Here is a 27658-nt window from a genome sequence, read left to right on the forward strand (position 1 = left end):
TCACATCTCTTTGCTACTAGTAAATGCTATTGCACTTTTCAGCTTTTTTTAATGATTTATTTATTTCTTTGAAATGTAGAGTTACAGAGAAGCAGAGGCAGAGGCAGAGAGAGAGAGAGAGAGAGAGAGAGAGAGAGAGGTGTCTTCTATCTGCTTGTTCACTTCTGAGATGTCCGCAATGCCCAGAATTACACAGACTGAAGCCAGGAGCCAGGAGCTTCCTCTGGGTCTCCCACTTGGGTGCAGAGGCCCAAGGACTTGGGCCATCTTTTACTGCTACCCCAGGCCATAGCAGAGAGTTGGATTGGAAGTGGAGCAGCTGGGACTAGAATCAGTGCCCATATGGGATGCTGGCACTGCAGGTGGTGGCTTTACCAGCTGTGCCACAGTGCTGGCCCCACTCTTTTCATTTTTTTGCTAGTTTGATGGATATAAATCATTGTCATTGTCATTTAATTTGCTTTTTTTCTGATGACTAGTGGATCTGAGCACACTTCTGCTTGACTCTGCCTTTTGTAATTGACTCTGTCCATCTGTAATTGCTTTTTAATGTCTGTATTATTAATTTTTATGTATTTGGATAGGAGAGAGGGAAGGAGGGAGGAAAAAGTGAGAGAGAAAGAAATAGAAATATGAATCGTGCACTGATTCATTCCTGAATTGCCTGCAGTAGCTGGAACTGGCCCAGGTAAAGTCATTTCCACTGAGATCTGGTACCAGACAGGGATGCCCACTCTCACCACTGCTATTCAATATAGTTCTGGAAGTTTTAGCCAGATCCATTAGGCGAGAAAAAGAAATCAAAGGATACAAATTGAGAAAGAAGAAGTCAAACTATCCCTCTTTGCAGATGATATGATTCTTTATTTAGGGGATCCAAAGAACTCTACTAAGAGACTATTGGAACTCATAGAAGAGTTTGGCAAAGTGGCAGGACATAAAATCAGTGCACAAAAATCAACAGCCTTTGTATACGCAGGCAGTGCCATGGCTGAGAAAGAACTTCTAAGACCAATCCATTCACAATAGCTACAAAAACAAACAAATACCTTGGAATAAAATTAATCAAGTATGACAAAGAACTCTACAATGAGAATTATAAAATTTTAAAGAAAGAAATAGAAGAGGATACCAAAAACTGGAAAAATCTTCCATGCTCATGGATTGGAAGAATCAATATCATCAAAATGTCCATTCTCCCAAAAGAAATTTAGAGAGTCAATGCGATACCAATCAAAATACCAAAGACATTCTTCTCAGATCTGGAAAAAATGATGCTGAAATTTGTATGGAGGCACATGAGACCTCGAATAGCCAAAGCAATCTTGTACAACAAAAACAAAGCCGGAGGCATCACAAGACCAGCTTTCATGACATACTACAGGGCAGTTATAATCAAAACAACATGGTACTGGAACAGAAACAGATGGATAGACCAATGGAACAGAATAGAAACACCAGAAATCAATCCAAAATTCTACAGCCAACTTATATTTGATTAAGGATCCAAAACCAATCTGTGGAGCAAGGACAGTCTATTCAACAAATGGTGCTGGGAAAATTGGATTTCCACATGTAGAAGCATGATCCAAGACCCCTACCTTATACAAAAATCCACTCAACATGGATTAAAGATCTAAATCTACAACCCGACACCATTAAATTTTTAGAGAACATTGGAGAAATTCAATGTTCTTTGCACAGGCAAAGACTTCTTGGAAAAGACTGTAGAGGCACAGGTAATCAAAGCCAAAATTAGCAATTGGGATTCCATCAAATTGAGAAGTTTCTGTACTGCAAAAGATGCAGCCAGGAAGGTGCCAAGGCAACCAACAGAATGGGAAAAATATTTCCAAACTATGTGACAGATAAAGGATGAATAACCAGAATCTAGAGAGATCAAGAAACTCAACAACTAAACAAACAACCCACTTAAGAGATGGGCCAAGGACATCAATGGACATTTTTCAAAAGAGGAAATCCAAATGGCCAACAGACACATGAAAAAATGTTCGGGATCACTAGCAATCAGGGAAATGCAAATCGAAACCACAATGAGGTTTCACCTCATCCCTGTTAGAATGGCTCACATACAGATATCTGCCAACAACAGATGCTGTCGAGATTTGGGAAAAAAGGGATAGTAACCCACTGTTGATGGGGATGCAAACTGGTAAAGCCGCTATGGAAGTCAGTCTGGAGATTCCTCAGAAACCTGAATATAACCCCATCATAAAGCCCAGCCATCCCACTCCTTGGAATTTACCCAAAGGAAATTTAATTGGCAAACAAAAAAGCTGTCTACTCCTCTATGTTTCTTGCAGCTCAGTTCACAATAGCTAAGACCTGGAATCAACCTAAATGCCCATAACAGTAGACTGGATAAAGAAATTATGAGATATATACTCTATAGAATACTATACAGCAGTAAAAAAATTGAAATCCGTTCATTTGCAACAAAATGGAGGAATCTGGAAAACATCATGGTGAGTGAAATAAGCCAGTCCCAAAGGACAAATACCATATGTTCTCCCTGATCGGTGATAACTAACCAAGCACCAAAAGGAAACCTGTTGAGTGAAATGGACACTATGAGAAACAATGACTTGATCAGCCCTTGTCCTAGCTGTCGAGTAACAACTTAATACTTTATTCCTTTTAGTATTTTTTTAATTAATATAATTGGTTGAACTCTTTAATTAACACATGATTATTCTTAGGTGTTTAAATTTAACTGAAAAGTGATCCTTGTGGGAATAAGAGAGGGAGGAGATGTATATTTGCGACATGCTCAATCGGACTTGCCCCAAACGGTAGAGTTAAAAACGTGCCAAGGGATTCCAATTCAATCCCATCAGGGTGGCATGTACCAATGCCATCTCACTAGTCCAAGTGATCAGTTTCAGTTCACAACTGATCATAATGATAGGATTAAGAGTCAGAGAGATCACATAAACAAGACTAGTGTCTGCTAACACTAACTGATAGAATTAAAAAGGAGAGAGAATGATCCAACATGGGTTGGGATACACAGCTGACTCATAGAATGGCAGATGTCCTAAACAGCACTCTGGCCTCAGAATCAGCCCTTAAAGCATTTGGATCTGGCTGAAGAACCCATGAGAGTATTTTAGGCATGGAAAGCCAAGACACTCTGGCAAAAAAAAAAAAAAAAAAAAAAAAAAAAAAAAAAAAAAGCCACCCTAAATGAAAGATCTCTGTGGGTGAGATCCCAGTGGGTAGAATAGAACGGGCCATCAAAGAAGGAGGTACCTTTCTCTGAAGAGAGGAGAGAACTTCCACTTTGACTATGACTTTGTCTAAGTTCGGAGTTGGAAAACTCAAAAGGCTTCCATAGGCTTGGCAACTCATGACAAGAGCCTAGGGTGATTACTGATGTCATTTACAAGAGTTTCAATTGTTGAATGAAAAACAGGGTCACTGTGCACTTACTCCCCATGTAGGATCTGTCCTTAATGTGTTTTTCAATGTGAATTAATGCTATAAATAGTACTTAAACAGTATTGTTCACTTTGTTTTTCTGTGTGGGTGCAAGCTGTTGAAATCTTTACTTCATATATACTAAATTTATCTTCTGTATATAAACTTATTGAAAATGAATTTTGATGTGAATGGAATGGGAGAGGGTGTGGGAGATGGGAGGGTTGAGGGTGTGAGTAAGGTTATGTGGTGGTGGATGCCACTGTAATCCAAAAACTGTACTTTGGAAATTTATATTTATTAAATAAAAATTAAAAATGTTTTTTTAAAGAATACAAATTGGAAAAGATGAAGTCAAATAATTTCGATTTCAGACAACATGTTTTATATATAATGGAACCAAAAGACTCCATTGAGAGTCATTGAAGCGTTTAATTAAGTTGCAGGATATAAAGTTAACACTATAAATAAGTATCCTCTATATACCCTGACAATTCCATGGCTGAAGAAGAACTTCTAAAACCAATCCCATTGACAATAGCTAAAGAAATAACTAGATCCCCTGGAATACTTTTAAGGAGGTGGAAGATCTCTACAATGAAAGTTAAGAACGTTAAAGAAATAAATAGAAGACACCAAAAATAGAAAAATCTTCTATGTTTTGGATGAGGAGAATTAATATAATCAAAATGTCCATATTACCAAAGGTAATTTACAGATCCAATTCTATTGCAATGACATTCTTCCCAAATCTAAAAAAAAAAAAAAAGCTAAAATTCATATGGAAACATAGGAGACTCTGAATACCTAAAGCAATCTTATACAACAATTACAAAGCTATAGGCAGCACAATAACATATTTCAGGACACACTATAGGGCAGTTATATTCAAAACAGCCTGGTGCTAGCACAAAAAATAGATACATAGAGCAATGGAAAAGAAGAGAAATTCCAGAAATCAATGCATGCATCTGCAGCCAACAAATCTTTGACAAAGGAGCTAAAATCAATCATTGGAGAAAGGGCAGTCTCTCCAACAAATGGTGCTAGGAAAATTGGATCTCCATGTGCGGAAGTGTGAAACAAGCCCTAACCTTACACTTTATACAAAAATCATCTCAAAATGGATCCAGGATCTAAACCTACAACCTAATACATCAAGCTACTTGAGGAAAACATTGGGGAACCTTTGTAACAGACTGGCGTAGGCAAAGAGTTCCTTGAAATGACCCCAGAACCATAGGCAATCAAAGACAATTAGAAAAGTGGAATTTAATTCAAGCGGAGAATCTTCTGCATTGAAAAAAATTTGAGCAAAGTGAATGTGGAACCGACAAAATGAGAGAAAATATTTGCAAAATATGAAATATATATAATTGATATTCAGGAACTATAAGTAGCTCAAGTAATTCAACAACTGTCCAGTTAAGCAATTGGTAAATTATTTGAACAGGCATAATTTTTTCAAAAGAGGAAATTCAAGTGATCAACAAACACATGAATGAATGTTCCTGGGCACTAGCCATTAGAGAAATTCAAATGAAAACCACAATGAGGATTCAACTCACCTCAGAATGGCTCACATACAGAAATCAACAAACAGTAAATGCTGATGAGGATGCAAGGAAAAAGGTACCTTTAGCCACTGTTGGTGGGAAGGTGAAGTAGTACAGCCATTGTCAAATACAGTATGAAGACACCCCAGAAACCTGAAAATTGCACATGACCCAGCAATCCCACTCCTGGGAATTTACCCAAGTGGATCAAAATCAACATATGAAAGAGTTGTCTGTATCTCCCATTTTATTTCAACTTAATTCACAATACTAACATATGGAATCAACCCAGATGTCCATTAACTTAGTGCTGGATAAAGAAATTATGATATATATACACTGTGGAATACTACTCAGGCATATAAAAAGAATTAAATCTGTCTTTTGGAACAGAATGGATGCAACTGGAAACCATTATACCTAGTGAAATAAGGCAGTCCCCAAAAGAGAAATACCGTGTTTCACCAGTTTAGTTAACCTGAACTGTGGTAACCAATAGAGTTATGTAATGTATAGGAGTGTAATGTATAGGAATGTAATGTATAGGAGTAAAATTGACATTTTGAGCTTTATAATTGTTTACAGCCCTGACCAGAGTTTTTTTTTTTTTCTTACTATTTGTTGAATTCTAAACTTAGTGTAGGGCTAATGTTATGAATATAAAGTAAACAAAGTAGATTATTATAAAACTTGAGAGGGATTAGGAAAGGAAGGAGGACAAAGCTTGGGATTGTGAGCAGAAGGGAGGATATGGTGTGAAATATCACTGTGTTCTTAAATCTGTACACATGAAATACATAAAATTTGTATATCTTAAATAAAATTTTCAAAGTAAAGGGGCTGGCACTGTGGTATAGTGGGTCAGGCTGCCGCTTAGAGTGGTGGCATCCCATATGGGCACCTGTTCGGGTCCCGGTTGTCCTGGCTGCTCCACTTTTGATCTAGCTTTTTGCTATGGCCTGGGAAAGCATTAGATGATGGCCCAAGTCCTTGGGCCCCTGTACCCGTGTGGGAGACAAGAGGAGGCTCCTGGCTTCATATCAGTGCAACTCTGGCTTTTGTGGCCATCTTGGGGAGTGAACCAGTGAATGGAAGACCTCTCTCGCTCTCTCTCTGCCTCTCGTTCTTTCTCTGTGTAAACTCTGACTTTCAAATAAAAATCTTTAAAAGAAAAAAGTAAGAGTATTCAGCTGACAAATAAGTATTTCACGTCTTTGCCATGTCTAAGATTTCAAAATGAAATAAATATATAGGGTAATTACTAAATAGAACTAAGTAATATGCTTTATTCTACATATTATTTTGTTCGGAGAATCCTTAAAATATATTCTCTTAGGAAATTTTAAGGAATATATTCTCTTAGGAAATTTTAAGGATATAGTATATTCTTATTAACTTTTGTAAATATGTGGTACAATAGACTCCTTAACTATTTTTATAAAATAATACATTTTTACTTTCTTAAAAAATAAAATAAGCCACATGACAAAATGAAACACACTAGATTATAAGTGTTTATATTTCTGTGGGTGGTACTGCTTTCAGAATACCTGTCATTTCTAACAATTGATGTGAAAATCTTTATGAAAAAAGTAATGTGTTTCGCATATTGTTTTTATTTTATTTATAAAAACATCGTCAAGAGCCATTGTCTAACTACCTACTATACCTGCATTTAGGAACACTAACTCCAAAACATAATCAGAAAATGGACAACTTCAATTCTCAACCCACAATTATTTTCCATGTCTTCTGAAACAAGAACACACCTTTGAAAGGGTTTTCAGGATGCCCTTCACTTACCATTTTTTGTATTTGCATCACATCAACAATATATTTTAATTTAATCCTCTTGGATTCTACTTTAAAGTTTCTTCCCCTGAGATGCAGTTTATTTATTTGAGATTCAAAGAGAAAGAGACATGCAGACAGGCATACTTTCCTTCCATTGTTTCATTCATTGCCTACAATAGTCAAGAGACCAAAGGTAATAGCTGAGAATACAATTCAGATTTCCCCCATGGGTAGCAAGAATCCACCAACTTGATCCGTTGATACTGCCTTCCAGGGTCCTCCTTAGCAGGAGCTGGAACTGGATGTCAAACCCAGTCACTTCAATTTGGGATGTGGATGTCCTGATGAGCATGATTAATGGCTAGGCCAAATGTCCACACCTTCATTATTCTTTTAATATTGCATTGCTTAACTGAGAAACCATGACCCTCAGATTCTTGGAACATGGAAATGATGCTTAGGTACGAAATGGCAGTGTGTGCCATTTCATTTCTGTCCTTTCTTTTTCAGATAACAGTTTTTAAAATTATTTCTTTATTTGAAAGGCATAATTACACACAGAGAGGTCTTCTATCTTGTGATTTACTCTCCAATTCACTGCAATGGTCAGAGCTGATTCAGGGCAAAGCCAAGAGCCTGGAGCTTCATCCGGGTCTCTTATGTGGATGGCAGGTGCTCAGATACCTGGGTCATCTTCTGTTGATTTGTGGAAGCCATTAGCGGGGATCTGGATTGGAAGTGGAGCAGCTACCACTCGAACCAGTGGCCATATGGGATGCCAGCGTCATAGATCTCAGGTTTACCCACTACTCCACAATACATGTCCCGAGATAACATTTTTAATTACCATAATAGTCAAGGGCTTAATACTCCACTAAATAAAGAGATAAACAAGAAAAAAAAATCCCTAGTTAAGTGTACACAGGGCTACAAACAATAATCAAATGGTTATATGAACTAACAGATCATTAAAATGTGATAGCATAACATTTTTAACCATTGGCTTGACAAAGATAAAACAAAGTTTGACAAAATTATATGTAAAGCAGTATTGGTACACAGGCATTACTTTTTTGTTTTTGAGGGTTTTTGTCTTTTTAAATTTTAGCTCCCAAATATAAAGGAAAACACGTGGTATTTGTCTTTCTGTGTCCAGCTTATTTCACTCAACATAATGTCTTCCAGTTGCATCCATTTTGAAGCAAATGGTAGAATTTCATTGTTTTTGTAGCCGAGTAATATCCCATCATATATGTATATATAATTATTTTTATTATGTTCTTTATTAACCAGATCACAGACCCTTGGTTGATTCCATATTTTCACTATTCCATAGTTTGGTTGATATAAACATTGTGGTGCAGGTATCTGTTTGAGTCAATGTGTTCATGTTTTTGGGTATAGACACAGGAGTGGGATAGCTGGATTATATTTCTATTCTTTTTGTGAAATCTCCATATAGTTTTCCACAGGGAATGCACTGCTTTACATTCCCAACAACAATATATAAGTTGTTCCCTTTCTCTACATCCTTGCCTGCATTTGTTACTCTCTTTTGGATTTTTCGATTTGGTAGGAGTGTTGTGTTATTTTATTGTGATTTTCATTTGCATTATCCCTGGTGGCTGGTGATGTTGAGCATTTGTTCATATATTTGTTGTACTTCTTTTCCCTTCTTTTGAAAACTGTCTGCTGAAGTCCTTTTCCCATTTCTTAAGTCCTTTTTTCCCATTTCTTGGGGGTTGTTTTGTTGTTGAGTTTTTTTGAGTCTCTGATATATTCTAGGTATTAATCCTTTGTCTCCAGTGCCTTGGACAGGTTCCCTCAATTTGCTTCCAGCAGCCATAGTCTTCAGGTCTTAAATTTAGGTCTTTGTTCTATATCAAGTTGATTTTTATATATGATGAATGGTAGTGGTCTACTTTCATTCTTCTAAATGTATATCCAGTTTTTCCAGAACAATTTATTGAAGTTTGTCCTTACTTTAATGTATTTCCTGGATACTATTGTCAAAAGTCAGTTGGGTATATGTTCATGGATTAATTTCTGGACCTTCTAATCTGTCCATTGATTCATATGTTGGTTATTATGTGTGTACAAGGCTGTTTTATCACTAGAGCTTTGTAGAATACTTTGAAGGCAGGAATTGTAATGCCTCCAGCTTGATTGCTTTTTGTTCAGGACTGATTTGGCTATTCTGATCTTTGGTGGTTGCATATAAAATTTAGGATTTCTTTTCTCATTGTATAAAGCATATCAATGTTATTTTGATAGCGATTGCATTGAACCTATAGATTACTTTGGAAAGGAGGAAGTCAAATTATGCCTGTTTGTAGATAACATGATCTTATACATAGGGGAACCAAAAGACTCCACTAGGAGACAATTGGAAATCATAAGACAGTTTGACAGTATTGCAGATTATAAAATCAGTGCAGAAAAAAACAATAGCATTTGTATACAAAATACTGCCATAGCTGAGAAAGAAATTGTAAGATCAGTATCCTTCACTATAGCTACAAAAAATTAAATAGCTTGGGATAAATTTAACCAATGATGTGAAAGATCTGTACAATGAAAATTACAAAACATTAAGGAAAGAAATAGAAAAAGACACACAAAAATGAAAAAAAACACTTTGGTTTGTGAATTAGAAGAATTAATATCATCAAAATATTCTTAAGTAATATAGAAATTTTGATGATATTATTTCTTTCAATTCATGAGAAATGTCCCTCCATTTTTTTTGTATCTTTGTCAGTTTGTTTCTTCAAAGCTTTTTTTTTTTTTTTTTTTTTTTTTTTTTTTGACAGGCAGAGTGGACAGTGAGAGAGAGAGACAGAGAGAAAGGTCTTCCTTTTGCCGTTGGTTCACCCTCCAATGGCCGCCGCGGCTGGTGCGCTACGGCCGGTGCACTGCGCTGATCTGAAGGCAGGAGCCAGGTGCTTCTCCTGGTCTCCCATGGGGTGCAGGGCCCAGGCACTTGGGCCATCCTCCACTGCACTCCCGGGCCACAGCAGAGAGCTGGCCTACAAGAGGGGCAACTGGGACAGAATCCGGTGCCCCGACCGGGACTGGTGCCGTAAGGTGGAGGATTAGCCTATTGAGCCGCGGCACCGGCCTTCTTCAAAGCTTTGTAATTTTCACGGTAGAGATCTTTCACTTCTTTTGTTAAAGTTATTCTTAAATATTTTATTTCTGTTGTTGGCTACTTTGAATGGGATTTCTTATTTTCTCTTTCAGTGAGTTAACAGCATACACAATGCTGCAATTTTGTATATTTGTTTTGTAACCTGCAACTGTATTGAATTTGCTTACAATTTTTAACAGGTTTTTGTGGTGTGTATATATATATATATACACACATATATATGTATATATATAGGTTTTTCAATATACAACATCATGTTATTTGCAAACATGAATATTTTGATTTACTAATTTCTGACTTTATGCTGTTTATTTATTTATTTTCCCTAATTCCTTTTCTAATACTTCTGTCTCATATTGAGTAAGTGGCAAAAGTGCTTATCTTGTTTTGTTCCATATCTCACGGGAAATGTTTACAACTTCACCCCATTCAATTATTTGGATTTTGTCTTGTTATATATAGCCTTTATAATTTTGAGGTATGTTTCTTCTATACCTAACTCGTTGCAGGTTTTTATCATCAAGGGATGTTAAATCTTAGGAAACTCTTTCTCTGTATATATTGCAGTGATCTATGGTTTTTGCTTTTCATTCTGTTAATGTGATTTGTGTTTTTTATTGAATTCTGAGTGTTGAACAGGACAAATTCCACTTGTTCATTAAAAATGATCTTTTTGATGTGGTTTTAGAGTTGGTTTGTTAATATTTTGTCGAGAATCTTTGTATCTGCCTATCAAGTTTATAAATCTGTAGTTTTGTTTTTGCTTTGTGTCTCTGTTCCATTTTGGTATCAGAGTGATGTGAGCCTTATAAAGATTTTGGGAGAGTTCCATCCTGTTCAGTGTTTTAGAATGGTTTGAAAAATATTGGAGTTAATTATTCTGTAACCTTTTTGGAGAATTCATGAGCAAATTCTTTACATATTTTCTGGAATGTTTGGGTGGAGGGTTCCAAAGATGTCTGTGTGTGTGTTTGTGTGTGTGTGTGCACATGTGTATATCATTTATGCTTTGTACAAGCTTGAGAGTATGGATCTGTATTCAGAATGCTCAAGTGCAAGTCCTTCAGTACCTCTCCTTAATTGTTCTGCCTTGAGAGATTTACATATCCTGCCCATCTGATGTTTTATTTCTTTAATGGAAATAAAAATATCTATATCACTGGTTGCTATGACAATTAAATGGACTAATTCATGTAAAGTTTTGGGAACAGTATCATATGAGAGGGAGCTTAGATTCATACTCAGACATGAAATGATACTATTTAGTTGTGATACATTAAATTACTCCTATGAAAAACTGTTTAGTTGTTCTGTGTGGGAGTCACAATTTTTGGTTCATAAATAAAAATATTTTGTTGTTATTCAATAAAATTTTTTGGATCAAAGGCTTTGGTAACCATAACCAAATGTGATGAATGCAGTAAAGACATCAAAATCTTGTATTTCTTGCATGTCTTAGAAAATCAAATATATTTAAAGCAATTTTTAAATAATATCATCATACTTTGGAAGGGCATATGGAATGATTGTACTTCAAATTACATCCGATTAGGATTTAATGAACTACATATTTAGTTCATCAGAAATTTTCAAATTTAAATTGTTCATTACAGTGATTAATTTTATTTATTTATTTAGTTACAGGGATTATCCAGATTATGTGGGTGCAGTGTTTTCTGGAAAGATATGTGCTCCTCATTATTCTGCAGGCGTGGCAGTGGTATGTAATCACTTAATTTTTTATTAATAACTGTAATTGGAATTTAAAGTGGGAATAAAAATACACTAATAAAATAAATACACATATATTCTTGACTATGTGGAATAGCACATGGAAATTTCTGTAGCTCCAGATTTTTGCTTACAGACAAAAAATTGGGGAAATACTCTTACAGATACAATAGCTTCAAAATGAATCTAAGTAAACAAAAAACTGCAATAAACATCTTTTAAGGAGTTTCCAACATCTGAAATATAGTATATAAAAACTTTTATGTGTATATCAAATGTTTATATTTCTTATAAATGTCTTAAAATAAAATAATTGAAAGGTAATGTAACTGTATGAGCCATTCTTCCATCCTGCAAATGCTAATAAAACAAATTTAACTAGCACATGTTTTAAATTACAAAGTAATTTACAGTAGTTATATGAAATGTGTTAAGTGCATATTGAAGCAGATAAGAAAGTTCATGTAATCTAGCATACTACCACCGCAGTGGGGATAATCACTACTAAAATTTTGAATGATATATGTGTGCACATCAAAATTTTATGGGAAGGTGGAATTAAGAGAGGAATTTTTGGTGAAAAACATTTCAGATCTTTGCCAAGGTTTTTTGTTTGTTTGTTTTTTAAAGATTTATTCATTTATTTGAAACACAGAATTACAGAGAGGCAGAGAGAGAGAGAGAGAGAGAGAGAAAGAGAGAGGTCTTCCATCTGCTGGTTCACTCCCCAGGTGGCTGCAACTGCCACAGCTGGGCTGATCCAAAGCCAAGAGCTGGGAGCATTTTCCGAGTCTCCCATATGGGTGCAGGGGCCAAGGACCTGAGCCAACTTCCACTGCTTTCCCAGGGCACAGCAGAGAGCTGGATTGGAAGTAGAGCAGCCAGGAATTGAATCAGTGCCCACATGGGATGCCGGCACTGCAGGCAATGGCCTCAACTGCTATGACACAGCGCTGGCCCCATAAGGTTTTTTTGTTGTATGTTTTCCATGAAATTTTTACAGAAATCTTTTGCATGGCTTTTTAATTTTCTTCCAATAAAATAAACTTATCTTTAATTCCATTTCCACTAACTTTTTGAAGTACTTCATATCTTCCACTTTGTGTCTTTTTAAAAATCTATTACTGTGATGCTGTCTTTAAATAAATTCATGTTTCTGCAAAATGAGATTTTGCAACACATTTCTTATTTCTAATACTTAACTTTTTATTACAAAATTAATGCATGGGCACGCTATAATTTTATGTGATAGACATACAAAGCAAGAACTGATTGTAAAGCTCTTCCTTTATCCCTTTCAGGTAGTCCTATTTAAGATTTAAGTATACACATTTAAAGTTCTTTGTATTTAATTTATTTATGTAAAATACATATGCACTTATTTCAACCCCTATTTTGATTTATAAATTTTCAACCATACCGGTAATATTACCTATGTGTAATTGTTACATTATTGCATGTGTATTATTTTCTTTTTCTCTTTATTATTTTTAAAGATTTATTTATTATTTTAAAGGTAAAGTTACAGAGAGGCAGAGACTGAGAGAGAGAGAGAGAGAGAGAGAGAGAGAAAGAGAGAGAAAGAGAGGTCTTCTATCTACTGGTTTACTCCCTAAATGACTGCAATGGATCGAGCTAGGTAGATCTGAAACCAGGAGCCAGGAAATACCTCTGGGTCCCCCATGTGGATGCAGGGTCCCAAGGACTTGGAGCATCTTCTGCTTTTTCCAGGCCATAGCAGAGAGCTGGATCAGAAGTGGAGCAGCCAGGACTTAAATTGGTGCCCGTATGGGATGCAGCTTTACTTGCTATGCCACAGCGCCTGCCCTGTATATGTATTATTTTCTATTTTGAAATCCATGCATATGTTTTTTTTTCTTTTTTAAAATAACATATTTTATTTTTTATTTTTTTTTTAAACTTTTATTTAATGCATATAAATTTCCAAAGTACGACTTATGGATTACAATGGCTTTCCCCCCATACCGTCCCTCCCACCCACAACCCTCCCCTTTCCCACTCCCTCTCCCCTTCCATTCACATCAAGATTCATTTTCGATTATCTTAATATACAGAAGATCAGCTTAGTATACATTAAGTATGGATTTTAACAGTTTGCTCCCACACAGAAACATAAAGTGAAAAATAATAGATGATTTTTTTAAATGATGATGAAATCAGAGCAGACCTATTGTCATGTTTAATCCCGGTGAGAGTCAAGTTGGGAATTGATAATTTCTTTTTTTTTTTTTTTTTTTTTTTTTTTTTTTACAGAGGATCAGTTTAGTATGCATTAAGTAAGGATTTCAACAGTTTGCACCCCCATAGAAACACAAAGTGAAATATATTGTTTGAGTACTCGTTATAGCATTAAATCTCAATGTACAGCACATTAAGGACAGAGATCCTACATGAGGAGTAAGTGCACAGTGACTCCTGTTGTTGACTTTACCAATTGACACTCCTGTCTATGGCATCAGTAATCTCCCTATGCTCCAGTCATGAGTTTCCAAGGCTATGGAAGCCCTCTGAGTTCTCCAACTCTTATCTTGTTTAGACAAGGTCATAGTCAAAGTGGAGGTTCTCTCCTCCCTTCAGAGAAAGGTACCTCCTTCTTTGATGGCCTGTTCTTTCCACTGGGATCTCACTCACAGAGATCTTTTGCCAGAGTGTCTTGGCTTTCCATGCCTGAAATACTCTCATGAGCTTTTCAGCCAGCTCCGAATGCCTTTAGGGCTGATTCTGAGGCCAGAGTGCTATTTAGGACATCTGCCATTCTATGAGTCTGCTGAGTATCTCACTTCCCATGTTGGATCACTCTCCCCTTTATTTACTCCATCAGTTAGCGTTAGCAGGTACTAGACTTGTCTATGTGTTCCCTTTGACTCCCAGTCCCTTCACCATGACCAACTGTGAACTGAAACTGATCACCTGGAACAGTGAGATGGCATTGGTACATGCCACCTCGATGGGATTGAATTGGAATCCCCTGGTATGCTTCCAACTCCACCACTTGGGGCAAGTCAGCCTGAGCATGTCCCAAATTATACATCTCTTTCCTCTCCCATTCCCACCACCATGTTCAACAGGGATCACATTTCAGTTAATTTTCAACACTTAAGAATAACTGTACATCAATTACAGATCTAAACCAGTCATATTAAGTAGAACAGATAAAAAAACTACTAAGAGGGATAATGTATTTAGTTGTTCATTAACAGTCAGGGCTATGCTGATCAAGCCACCATTTCCCATAGTGTCCACCTCACTCCAACAGGTTTCCCTCTTGGTGTTCAGTCAGTCGTCACCGATCAGGGAGAACATATGGTATTTGTCCCTTTGGGACTGGCTTATTTCACTCAGCATGATGTGTTCCAGATTCCTCCATTTTGTTGCAAATGACTGGATTTCGTTGTTTCTTACTGCGGTATAGTATTCTAAAGAGTACATATCCCATAATTTCTTTATCCAGTCTATCGTTGATGGGCATTTAGGTTGGTTCCAGGTCTTAGCTATTGTGAATTGAGCTGCAATAAACATTAGGGTGCAGACCTCTTTTTTGTTTGCCAATTTAAATTCCTTTGGGTAAATTCCAAGGAGTGGGATGGCTGGGTCGAACGGTAGGGTTATCTTCAGGTTTCTGAGGAATCTCCAGACTGACTTCCATAGTGGCTTGACCAGTTTGCATTTTATTTTTTATGGTGGGAAGTGTTCTATGGACAAATCAGTAAAACTTGCTTCCCTCCAGTTTGATTCAATGTTTGCAGATGGAATAAAAAAAAACTGTAGTGTGCACTCCTATCTAATGTTATGACTTCTTTGTCATGTTTAAATTTGGGTTTTGGGCTGGCCCTGTGGCACAGTGGATAAAGCTGCCACCTGCAGTGCCGTCATCTTATATGGGTGCCGGTTTGAGCCCCAGCTGTTCCACTCCCAGCCCAGCTCTCTGCTATGCCTGGGAAAGCAGTAGAAGATGGCCCGAGTCCCTGGGCCCAAGCACCCGTGTGGAAAGACGCAGAGGAGGCTCCTGGCTCCTGGCTTTGGATCGGCCCAGCTGTGGCCGTTGCAACCACCTGGGGAGTGAACCAGCATATGGAAACCCTCTCTCTCTCTCTCTGCCTCTCCTTTCTTTGTGTAACTCTGACTTTCAAATAAATAAACAAATCTTTAAATATAATTGGGTTCAAGAGCTTCCATGTCTGCCAATGACAATATCCACGTTAAACAGTGACTGGGACTTGTAAAATGTTTCACCGCTTTTTGTCTGGAGTCTGCAAAGCAGTGTTTTGGGGGATGGAATAAGTTTAGGATACAGGATATGTTCTATGTGCACAGGATGAAACATTTAAATGTAGTCTTTGGGAAAAGGCACAGTGCAGATGCCTTCACTGTATTACTTTTTTCCCCTTTTGGTGTGTACAGTATTTCAGAAAACTTGGGAAATTATAATTAAATTATAAATTCATTTTTTTCTTTTGATTATTGTATAGAGCTTATTCCTATTTTCCTGCTGGACTATGGTTTTTTCCCTTAATATTTGTTCAGATTTTTATTTTCTTGCACTGTACTTCCTTTTGTCTTTTTTTTTTTTTTTGCTTTTTTATTTATAAGAAGGGAACAACTTTCATGTATCAATATATACAGTTTTAAGTTCATAATGTTACATGTGGGGAGCAACTTGGACTAGACTAAGTTACTGGAATTAAGACTTATTCTATGCATCTGCTCTCCCACAATATGGCGCTGAGAGAGAGACCAAACAACCTCTACGCAGCTGCCTCATCAGTTTGACAAGCTGCAGGAGCTGATCCTGCTCCTGATTGGAGGAGAGCAGCGTACTCGGCGTGTGGGTAGCAGAGTTGGGATTGGTGGAAGAGGACTATAAAGGAGGAGAGAGACAACATGAACCAGGAACATCTATCTGAAGGAATATCTAAAGGGAACATCCGGATAACATCTGAGCAGCCCCCGAGAGAGCCAGCCGGCGGTGTGCCGCTCCCCCGCGCAAGTGGGGAAAGTGGCAGGGGGAGCCGCCCTTCCACGGAGGTGGAAGGGTCAGCAGCCAACCCGGGAAGGACCAGCAGCAAACCCGGGGAGGGCCGAGCAGACAAAAGAACAGCGCAGGGTCCTGTGTCGTTCCTCCACGAAGAGGTGAAGCGACATTACATATTTTTCATGAAACTTCTTCATAACTTTAAATAAATTCTTTTTAAAAAAGCTTTATTTAGGCTGGCGCCGTGGCTCAATAGGCTAATCCTCCACCTTGCGGTGCCGGCACACCGGGTTCTAGTCCTCGTCGGGGCGCCGGATTCTGTCCCGGTTGCCCCTCTTCCAGGCCAGCTCTCTGCTGTGGCCAGGGAGTGCAGTGTAGGATGGCCCAAATGCTTGGGCCCTGCACCCCATGGGAGACCAGGAGAAGCACCTGGCTCCTGCCTTTGGATCAGCGCAGTGCACCGGCTGCAGCATGCCGGCCCCGGCGGCCACTGAAGGGTGAACCAACGGCAAAAGGAAGACCTTTCTCTCTGTCTCTCTCTGTCACTGTCCACTCTGCCTGTCAAAAAAAAAAAAAAGCTTTATTTACTTATTTATTTTAAAATCAATGTTACAGAGAGAGGGAGAGACAGAAAAGATATCCTCCATTTGCTGATTCACTCTCCAAATGGTTGCCACTCCCAGGCCTCTTCCAGGCCCAAGCCAGGATCCTGGACTTTGATCTGAGCCTTCTATATGGGTGGCATGTTTCCAAGTACTTGGGCTATTTTCTGTGGTCTTTGCCGGTAAAGTAGCTTCAGTGCTGGCCACTTTTCATGAACTTTTATATATGGATTTCAAAAGTTTTGCACCAAAATAAAATTATATTTTAATTATATTTTATTTGAACTTTGGTTGTATCTTTGAAATATCTGTAGGTGTATCATAGTTGTACATGTCTTATATTCGTCATCAAATTTGATTAAATTTATTAGTCTATAGGACTTTTGTACTTTGTCTATGGGTTAATATAAATACACAGTATTATTTTATAAGATACTAGGGGATGAAAGGAAAAGGAAGTAATATAAAATATAACTGGTATAATCCCTGCATTCATCTGTGGTTGTGAACAACTTAACTGCCTCTTTTGAGCACCCATATTGTATACTCCTCATTCTATGCACCTAAGCTTGATGAAGTTATTTGCTTGGTGTTCTTTACCTCATTCATGCAGGATATGACTCTTTGGTAGTCTTGTCTTTGTTGGGTTGCCATGAGTTTGTATTGGCCAGCATTTTTTCTTTGAACCTACTCCGTAGCAACAGATTTCCTAGCAACTCAATATGTTATCCCATGCAGTGACCCTCATCCATCCCAGCTTGTCTGTTCATTAAGAGCGTAACAATGGCTGTGGGAAACTGTGACATGTAATGGGACTATAATGATGTTCCTTGTGAAAGCATTATTTACATAGATACAACTACTCAGTTGCTCTGAACTCAAGGTCAACGAAACAGAAAATGAAATTTCTTTCAGTTGGTTATTGAGTCACTACCTGTTGTATTCTCAGACTTAAAGCCTAATATCTGTTGGGGAGATGGTTCCAAGTTTTGGTTGCTGCTTCAGGATATATTAAAAATAATTAATGTCGGCCAGCACCACGGCTCACTAGGCTTATCCTCCACCTGTGGCGCCGGTACTCCAGGTTCTCATCCTGGTTGGGGCACCGGTTCTGTCCCAGTTGCTCCTCTTCCAGTCCAGCTCTCTGCTGTGGCCCAGGAAGGCAGTAGAGGATGGCCCAAGTGCCTGGGCCCTGCACCTGCATGGGAGACCAGGAGGAAGCACCTGGCTCCTGGCTTCGGATTGGCACAGCATGCCGGTACCGGCCATTTTGGGGGTGAACCAATGGAAGGAAGACCTTTCTCTCTGTCTCTCTCTCTCACAGTCTAACTCTGCCTATCAAAAAAAAAAAAAAGAAAGAAAAGAAAAGAAAAAAAGAAAAAAATAATTAATGTCATCTTTTCCACTCTTCAAGTTGTTGTCTCATAGGTGGTGCCACAATTCTTTTTAGGCAGCTGTTATACCATTCTGTGTGCCAGAAGCATCTGGGTTATGCACCATATGATAAGTAAATCTTAGAATATTCTGTAAGTACTGTGCCATAGAATATCATCCTGATCATAAGTGATACACTATGGTGATATAGAATATATTCTGTAAGTACAGGAATGTGTTGAAAGGATAAATAGCATGAACAAGCAAACAATTTCATATCTGGTGTATATGAGGACAAATCATTGCTCCTTTGATGGGTGTGTTGTTCAGTGCAATACACCTATTTTCTATTGGTTGACTAATCCAATCAATATAGCATAGTGCTAAAATGAGGGCTCATCATTAGCCTCTACTGATGGAGAGTAGGGTGTACAGTAAGTCAAATAAGCTTTCATCAGTTGAAGATATTGAGTTCATGCAAATCCTCATATCTGTGCAGCTATGGCTTACTTGTACAATGGACTTCTGAGAAATCTCTGAAGTGGCTGGAAAAGACAAGTGTAGCTGACATCCAGTGAACAAATTCTGTCAGCCTGATTTTCAAGCATCTTCTCTATAGTTGAAATGTTTTTGGAATTTGAGGGTTTTTTTTTTTTTTCAGTCTGTCTTCATTCACAGAACTCCATTTTCATGTTTCCCTTAGGTTTCCTTCTCATCAACAAATCTTGTTTTCAGTTTTATGATTCATTTCAAAATTCTGATTCAACGCATTATTAGGAACCCATGAATCAGTCATACTTTAGGCCATCTCTTTTTTTGAGCACCATGAATTACAAGAAGTACTATAGGAATATGCCTACTTTGTTTTTGAATTAGGTTTTGATGCCCACTTCTACTGCTGCTAACATATCTTGCTTAATCAACCAAACCAGGCTCAATTTTACCCTACTCTTCAAACAATTAAAGTTTATTCACTGTCATTATGAGTAACTGAGTTGGACAACTAAGGAAACATTAATACCATGGGAATCTAAGACACCTGCTTGCATAGATTTTTGGTTCTTTCCAGACCTGTTTCTATGAATCTGTAAATTTATGATGTTTGGATTAGAAAATAGACTTTATAGTGAGTCACCCATTGTTTTGTATTGAATGTGGACATTATTTTGAGTAACATGGACATCTTAATAATATTAATTCTTCTAATCCATGATCATAGGAGTTCATTTAATTTTTTATCTTCATTTTGTGTGTTCTTTAATTTTCATGGTAAACACCTTTTACATTCTTGGATAGAGTTATTCTAAGGTATTTTTTAGCAACTCTGAATCAGATTGCTTTACTATTTCTCAGTGACTACATTTTGGTGTGTAGCAGTGTTATTTATTGCGTGTTGATTTTTATATTCTGTGACTTTACTGAGTTCACTTGTAAGTACCGATAGTCTCTTGGTGTATTCTTTAAGTTTCTCTCTTTATATATAGAATTATATCTTCTATAATACAGGGATAATTTCACTCTGTTCTTTCTAATCTATATACATTTCACTTGATTCACTTATCAAGGGACACTAGCTAAAACTTTCCAAAATATATTGACTAAGAGCGGTGAGAGTGTGTCATGAACATAGTAAGTGCATTAATAAGGCTTTTATTATGCAGTAAGGAAGTCACATATTTTGATTTGCATAGTACAACACACTGGGTAAACCAACCACCCAGAGTTCCCAGAGTACCTCTGGTGCTCCTCACAATATTTCTTAGTCATTGAAGGCAGATTTGCACAGAGCACACAGGGATGGGGCCTCTGACCTGGGAAGGGCAGGTCTCCAAGGGCAAATAGGCTCTCAGCCTGTGGAAAATGGAGTCTGTTTCAAACAGACAGAGTCTGAACTCCCTATGTGAGCAGAGCCTCAGGGCCCAGCTAGTTCAGGGCTGGCTGGGAGAACTCTCTTACAGCAGAGAGTTCTCAGGTAGTGGGTCATGCCAGAGCTTCTACTCTGCCACTCTCAGAGAGTCACCAGGCCTCTTCAATCTATGGTCTGTATACACTCTTGGCAGTTAGGGTAGAGCCGATGAAGTCCCAAGGAGGGGCAGTGCAGGCCATGCATCATTCTTGTGAAGTCCATGCAGAGCTCTTGCGATCAGTGTAGCTCTTGCTTATTTCTTGTTAATTTTATGGTAAGGCTATTTAATCTCTGCTCCTAACAGAGTAGAATATTGGTCTGGTGCCAGATCTTCCAGGAAATGTTTTCATTTTTCTGCATTCCTTAAAATGTTGATTTTTTCCCCATGTGTAGACTTTATTATATTGAGCTGTATACCTCTTATATATAGTTTTCTTTTTTAATCATAAATGAATCTTAAATGTTATTGAATGTTTTCCTCCATCTATTGAAACGATCATATGATTTTATCCTTTCTGTTGATGGGAGATAGTAAGCATATTGATTTGCATATGTTGAGCCAACCTTGCATCACCGTGATCATGATATATGATCTTTTTGATATGTGGTTAGATTCAATTTTCTAGTATTTTATTTTATTGAGAGTTTTTCTACTTAATTCACCATGGATACTGATCTATAGTAGGTTTTCTTGTCATGTCTTTGATTTGATATCAGAGTAATGTTGGCCTCAAAGAATCAATTTGGAGGAATTTTCTCTTTTCAATTTTTAATGGCATAGTTTGAGAATAATTGATGCTAGTTATTTCTTAAAAACGAAGTAGAATTCAGTCATTAATCTATCTAATCCTAACCTCTTTGTGAGAGATTTCTTAGCACAATTTCAGTCTGCTTACTTGTTATTCATCTATTCAGGTTTCTTAAATGTCCTCTTGATTCAATTTTGATAATTTGGTTTTATGCATTTTTTCTAGTTTTGTGTCATAGAGTTACTTATAATATCCAACAAAGCTCCTTCATATTTCTATAGTATCAGTTGTAAAAAAAATCCTTTTTTAAATCTCTGCTTTTACTCATTTGAAGCCTCTCTTTTTTTCTTATTTTGGTAAAGCTTTATCTTATGGAACATTCTCTGGGACAGAGCACACATTAAGCCACAAAACAAGTCTTTACATGTTAAGAAATGGAAATTGTATCATGTATTAATCTTGACCTCAATGGAATTAAGCTGCAAGTGAACAACAGAAGAAGAGTTGGTATTGTGACACAAGGGGTTATACTGCTACTTGGTAGTGCCAGAATACTGTATGATCACTGGTTCCAAATCCAGCTGCTCTAGTCTGATCTAGCCCGCAGCCAATTTGGCTGAGAAGGCAGCAGAAGACACCCAAGCACTTGGACCTCTGCCACCCACGTGACCAGAATAGAGTTACTAACTTCTGGCTTCAGCATGGCTGAACTTTAGCTCTTGTTGCCATTTGTAGGATTTATCAGTGGATGGAAGATCCCTCTCTCCCGCTGTCTCTCCCTCTATCTGTAACTCTGCTTTCAAATAAATGGATAAATAAATCTTTTAAAACTAACAGAAAACAGTGAAAGAAAATTTGGAAGTTATATAAATACATGAAAACTGTACAATATCATCATGAATAGAAAAGGGATCTTTTGAAGAAACTAAAAGGAAAGATCTAAAAATCCTTGAAGCTAATGAAAATGCAAACACAAAATACCAAACCTTACCGAGTACAGTAAAAGCAGCACTAAGTATGTAGTAAATAAATAACCTAACAATGCATCTGAACGAGTAGAGAAACAAAAACAAATCAAACTCAAAGTTAATAAAAGGAAAGAAATAATAAATATAGAGTAGAAACAGACAAAATAGAATCTAATGCAATAAAACAAAGAATCCATGAAGTAAAGAATTGGATCTTTGAACAGAAAAACAAAATTAGTTACTTTTAACACAGAAATTCTTACATTACTCAGAGCTTCCTCCCCTGCCAAGGACAATTACACATAGGTTTGTTCATGTTCCTTCAATTGTTCCCATCCCAAGTTTTAGATTCTGTTGCTTTTCCTACTAAATTTTTTTGATCAGGCAAGGTCTTCAGCTAAGTCAATCCACAACAACAGAAGATGAGTTACTTCAGTGCTGCTGTAGAGACATTCTGATTACCTGTTTGCATTTTCACTTGCTCACTAACAGCTTTCTCACCCTGTTTTTCGTTGTGTATGTGTGTTTGTGTATATGTGTGTGTTAGGGCTGTCATAAGAAGACAATTGACCCTCAAATCTTTGTTACTGATTACTTGTAACATGGCAAATATGTTCCTGAGAATTTGGCCTCCACCTTAATCTGTGTTGGCTGATTTTCTCCTTGAAAAGGAAGTTACTTGTGCACCCATGAGAAATGTAATCCGTGAAGGATGCCTATGGTCTGTTCTCCCTGGCTTCTCCTAATACAAGGCATTGCAAAAATGAGGGTCCCAGTAGGAAGCAACAATGCACTTAAACTTGATTATTCTATTATGTAGCTGCTTAATCAGCTGGGAGGAGAGTACATGAATTATTCTAAATGAATTTCAGAGTTATTGTAATAAATTTGGTAAATTGAAAACTATAGTCCATATAACCAAAAGGCTATTGAAATTTTTCTTAATCAAATAATGCTCTTTTGTAGTTATGGCAGCTTCCTTAAATTTGCTAGATGTTCTTTTTTGAAATTATGACAAAACATGGTTTAATCTCAATATGCTTATATCTTAGTGAAATTTTGTAAGGGGAGCATCAGCATCTTAAGCATCCAAGGAGCATTTATCTCCATCTTAAATGTTTGTTAAAAAGCAAAAATGTTCAGAATTAGAAAAAATATTTTTACTACAACTTAATGAATTGCCTTCATCCGAATCTTCTTTGCTGTTGTTATAGTATCCCAAGGAGATGACTTTGGAGGCGTTTTCAGTTGTTGTCTCCCAGATGCTGGCACTCAGTCTGGGGATATCATATGATGATCCAAAGAAATGTCACTGCTCAGAAGCCATCTGTATAATGAATCCAAGAGCTACGTAAGTTTTTTAGTACATACTTTTAGTAAGTTTTTAAAGTATTTATTTATTTGTCATGTTTATTTTGTTTTAGATATTTGCAGTGAAAAAAACTCAGTATTCACTTGTAGCATAAGCTAACTGTAAATGGAACAATTAATGAGAAAACCTAGACACGTAAGTTACAATGTTAAGTGTATGGAGCAAAGTGTACCACTAAAGACACTCAAGGAGATCAAATCAAATGTTCAGTATATGTTTCATGGGCATTTTCCTTACGATGTATAGTTGGTGAAAGCACTAAATAAAGATATTTAAAAATATGTCAGGAGGGCATAATAAGTTATCTTTTGTAAAGATTTATTTATTTATTTGAAAGTCAGAGTTATACAGAGAGGGAAGGAGAGACAGAGAGAGAGAGTTCTTTCATCCACTAGTTCGCTCCCCAGATGGCTGCAATGGCTAGAACTGTGCTGATTCAAAGCCAGGAGCCAGGAGCCTCTTCCGGGTCTCCCATGTGGGTGCAGAAGCCTAATAACTTGGGCCATCCTCTACTGCTTTCCCAGGCCATAGCAGAGAGCTGGATTGGAAGTGGAGCAGCTGGGACTTGAACCGGCACCCATATGGGATGCTGGCACTGCAGGTGGCAGCTTTACCGGCTATACCACAGTGCCAGCACCACAAGTTATCTTTAATTCAGACAATTTTTTTCTGTTGCTTTAGAGTAGTTTAATGTTGTGGAAAAACCTGAAAACCCTCAAAGAAGAGAAACTCTAGTTGCAGACCAGTGTCAGATATATAGTATTTGTGTGGCTTTGGACAAATTACTTACTTTGCTTAGATTACTTATTTTTCATTGGAAATAATAGTTTCTATACTCTTCTGAAGGTTATGTAAGAATAAAAAGAAAAAATAAGAAACTGTATAGTTCTATATGTGTGTGATTTGTAAACTTACCAATGTCCTCACTCAATGTAAGTTATCACACAAGAGCTACCACAGGTTCCGTTAGTATTCTTTGTTTTTTTCTCTTATTAAATATGTCCTTTGATAGTTATTACCTATTCATTACTGAAGAACTGTTAAAAGCTGAAAGTGAGAATAATGCATTAATTCTTAAAGCAGGATCTTTTCATAGTAACATGTAAACACCACTGAATGTGTTCACGCTCATGTTCTAAAAATAAAACAAATTCAAACATACGTATGAATATGTACACATATAATTACATCAAAATTTGCATTAATAAGAATGATCAGACACACATACCCATAGATGGTTATATAATGAATATATACTTTCCATATAGATACATAAATGGAAAAGTACACACTCATATACACACTTGTACACACAAACACAAGTGTATGTAAAAATTTTGTGGAACATGAAATTACAAGGTAAATTTACTTTTTGTGCAAAATTTAAATTCATGCATATGAGAATTCTTCAGAAAGTTCATGAGAAGTGTACATAAAGAAAAAGACATGCATATATTTCAAACAAAATAAACTTTTTGGTAAACCCATTTTAATGAACTTTTTGAAAAAACCCTCAAATAGTTATGAAAATTATGACTCTTTATAATAATCTCAAAAATATAAAAAATTACTATTGTGATTGGGATTGCACTGAGTCTATAAGTTGCTTTTGATTGGGTAGTATGGGCTAAATTTAATGATGTTAATTCTTCCAATCCATGAACACGGAAGATTTTTTCAATTTTGTGTCTTCTTTTTTTTTCTTCTTTTTTTTAAACTTTTATTTAATGAATATAAATTTCCAAAGTACAGCTTATGGATTACAATGGCTTCCCCCCCATAACGTCCCTCCAACCCGCAACCCTCCCCTTTCCCACTCCCTCTCCCCTTCCATTCACATCAAGATTCATTTTCGATTCTCTTTATATACAGATCAGTTTAGCATACATTAAGTAAAGATTTCAACAGTTTGCTCCCACATAGAAACATAAAGTGAAAAATAGTGTTTGAGTACTAGTTATAGCATTAAATCTCAATGTACAGCACACTAAGGACAAAGAACCTACATGAGGAGTAAGTGCACAGTGACTCCTGTTGTTGACTTAACAAATTGACACTCTAGTTTATGGCATCAGTAATCACCCTAGGCTCTTGGTCATCAGCTGCCAAGGCCATGGAAGCCCCCTGAGTTCACTGACTCTGATCATATTTAGACAAGGCCATGGTCAAAGTGGAAGTTCTCTCCTCCCTTCAGAGAAAGGTACCTCCTTCTTTGATGACCCATTCTTTCCACTGGGATCTCACTCGTGGAGATCTTTCATTTAGTTTTTTTGTTTTGTTTTGTTTTCCCCAGAGTGTCTTGGCTTTCCATGCCTGAAATACTCTCATGGGCTTTTTAGCCGGATCCGCATGCCTTAAGGGCTGATTATGAGGCCAGAGTGCTGTTAGGACATTTGCCATTCTATGGGTCTGCTGTGTATCTCACTTCCCATGTTGGATCATTCTCTCCCTTTTTGATTCTATCAGCTAGTATTTGCAGACACTAGTATTGTTTATGTGATCCCTTTGGTTCTTAGTCCTATCATTATGATCAATTGTGAACAGAAATTGATCACTGGGACTAGTGAGATGGCATTGGTACATGCCACCTCGATGGGATTGAATTGGAATCCCTGGTATGTTTCTAACTCTACCGTTTGAGGTAAGTCAGCTTGAGCATGTCCCGAATTGCACATCTCTTCCCTCTCTTATTCCCACTCTTATATTTAACAGCGATCACTTTTCAGTTAAGTTTCAGCACTTAAGAAGAATTGTGTATTGATTACAGTATTCAACCAAAAGTATTAAGTAGAACAAACAAAAAAAATACTAAGAGGGATTACATTATTAAGCTGTTCATCAACAGTCAGGGTGAGGGCTGATCAAGTCACCGTTTCTCATAGTGTTCACATCACTTTAACAGGTTTCCTTTTTGGTGCTCAGTTAGTTGTCACCTATCAAGGAGAACAAGTGGTATTTGTCCCTTTGGGATTGGCTTATTTCACTCAGCATAATGTTTTCCCAATTCCTAACAGGGATCACTTTTCAGTTAAAATTTAAACACCTAAGAATAGTTGTGTGTTAATTACAGAGTTCAACCAATGGTACTAGAACAAAAAAACTAAAATGGATGAAGGATTACATTGTACATCAACTGTCAGGACAAGATATGATCAAGTTACTGTTTCTCATAGTGTCCATTTTACTTCAACAAGTTTCCCCTTTGGTGCTCAGTTAGTTGTCGCCAATCAGGAAGAACATATATTTGTCCCTTTGGGACTGGCTTAATTCACTCAGCATGATGTTTTCCAAATTCCTCCATCTTGTTGCAAATGACTGGGTTTCGTTGTTTTTGACTGCTGTATAGTATTCTATAGAGTACATGTCCCAAAATTTCTTTATCCAGTCTACTGTTGATGGGCATTTGGGTTGGTTCCAGGTCTTACTATTGTGACTTAAATCTATGACCTGACACCATCAAATTATTAGAGAGCATTGGAAAAACCCTGCAAGATATAGGTACCAGCAATGACTTCTTGGAAAACACCCCAGAAGCACAGGCAGTCAAAGCCAAAATTAACATTTGGGATTGCATCAAATTGAGAAGTTTCTGTACTGCAAAAGAAACAGTCAGGAAAGTGAAGAGACAACTAACAGAATGGGAAAAAATATTTGCAAACTATGCGACTGATAAAGGGTTGATAACCAGAATCTACAAAGAGATCAAGAAACTCCACAAAAACAAAACAAACAACCCACTTAAGAGATGGGCCAAGGACCTCAATAGACATTTTAAAAAGAGGAAATCCAAATGGCCAACCGACACATGAAAAAATGTTCAAGATCACTAGCAATCAGGGAAATGCAAATCAAAACCACAATGAGGTTTCACCTCACCCCAGTTAGAATGGCTCACATTCAGAAATCTACCAACAATAGATGCTGGAGAGGATGTGGGGAAAAAGGGACACTAACCCACTGTTGGTGGGAACGCAAACTGGTTAAGCCACTATGGAAGTCAGTCTGGAGATTCCTCAGAAAC

General features: G+C 37.2%; 1 protein-coding gene across 1 annotated transcript in view; it reads left to right on the forward strand.

Moving 5' to 3' along the window:
• LOC103352162 (disintegrin and metalloproteinase domain-containing protein 32) overlaps positions 1-27658 on the forward strand; it is a 191886-nt gene that overhangs the window by 106882 nt on the left and 57346 nt on the right. Inside the window, exons 11-12 of the mRNA XM_089327036.1 lie at positions 11581-11662; positions 23480-23616. Coding sequence (XP_089183162.1) covers positions 11581-11662; positions 23480-23616 — 219 coding nt within the window. The remainder of the gene's footprint in view (positions 1-11580; positions 11663-23479; positions 23617-27658) is intronic.

Source organism: Oryctolagus cuniculus, chromosome 2 (assembly GCF_051225735.1).
Source record: "Oryctolagus cuniculus isolate XC-2025 breed Fujian yellow rabbit chromosome 2, ASM5122573v1, whole genome shotgun sequence".
NCBI lineage: Eukaryota > Metazoa > Chordata > Mammalia > Lagomorpha > Leporidae > Oryctolagus > Oryctolagus cuniculus.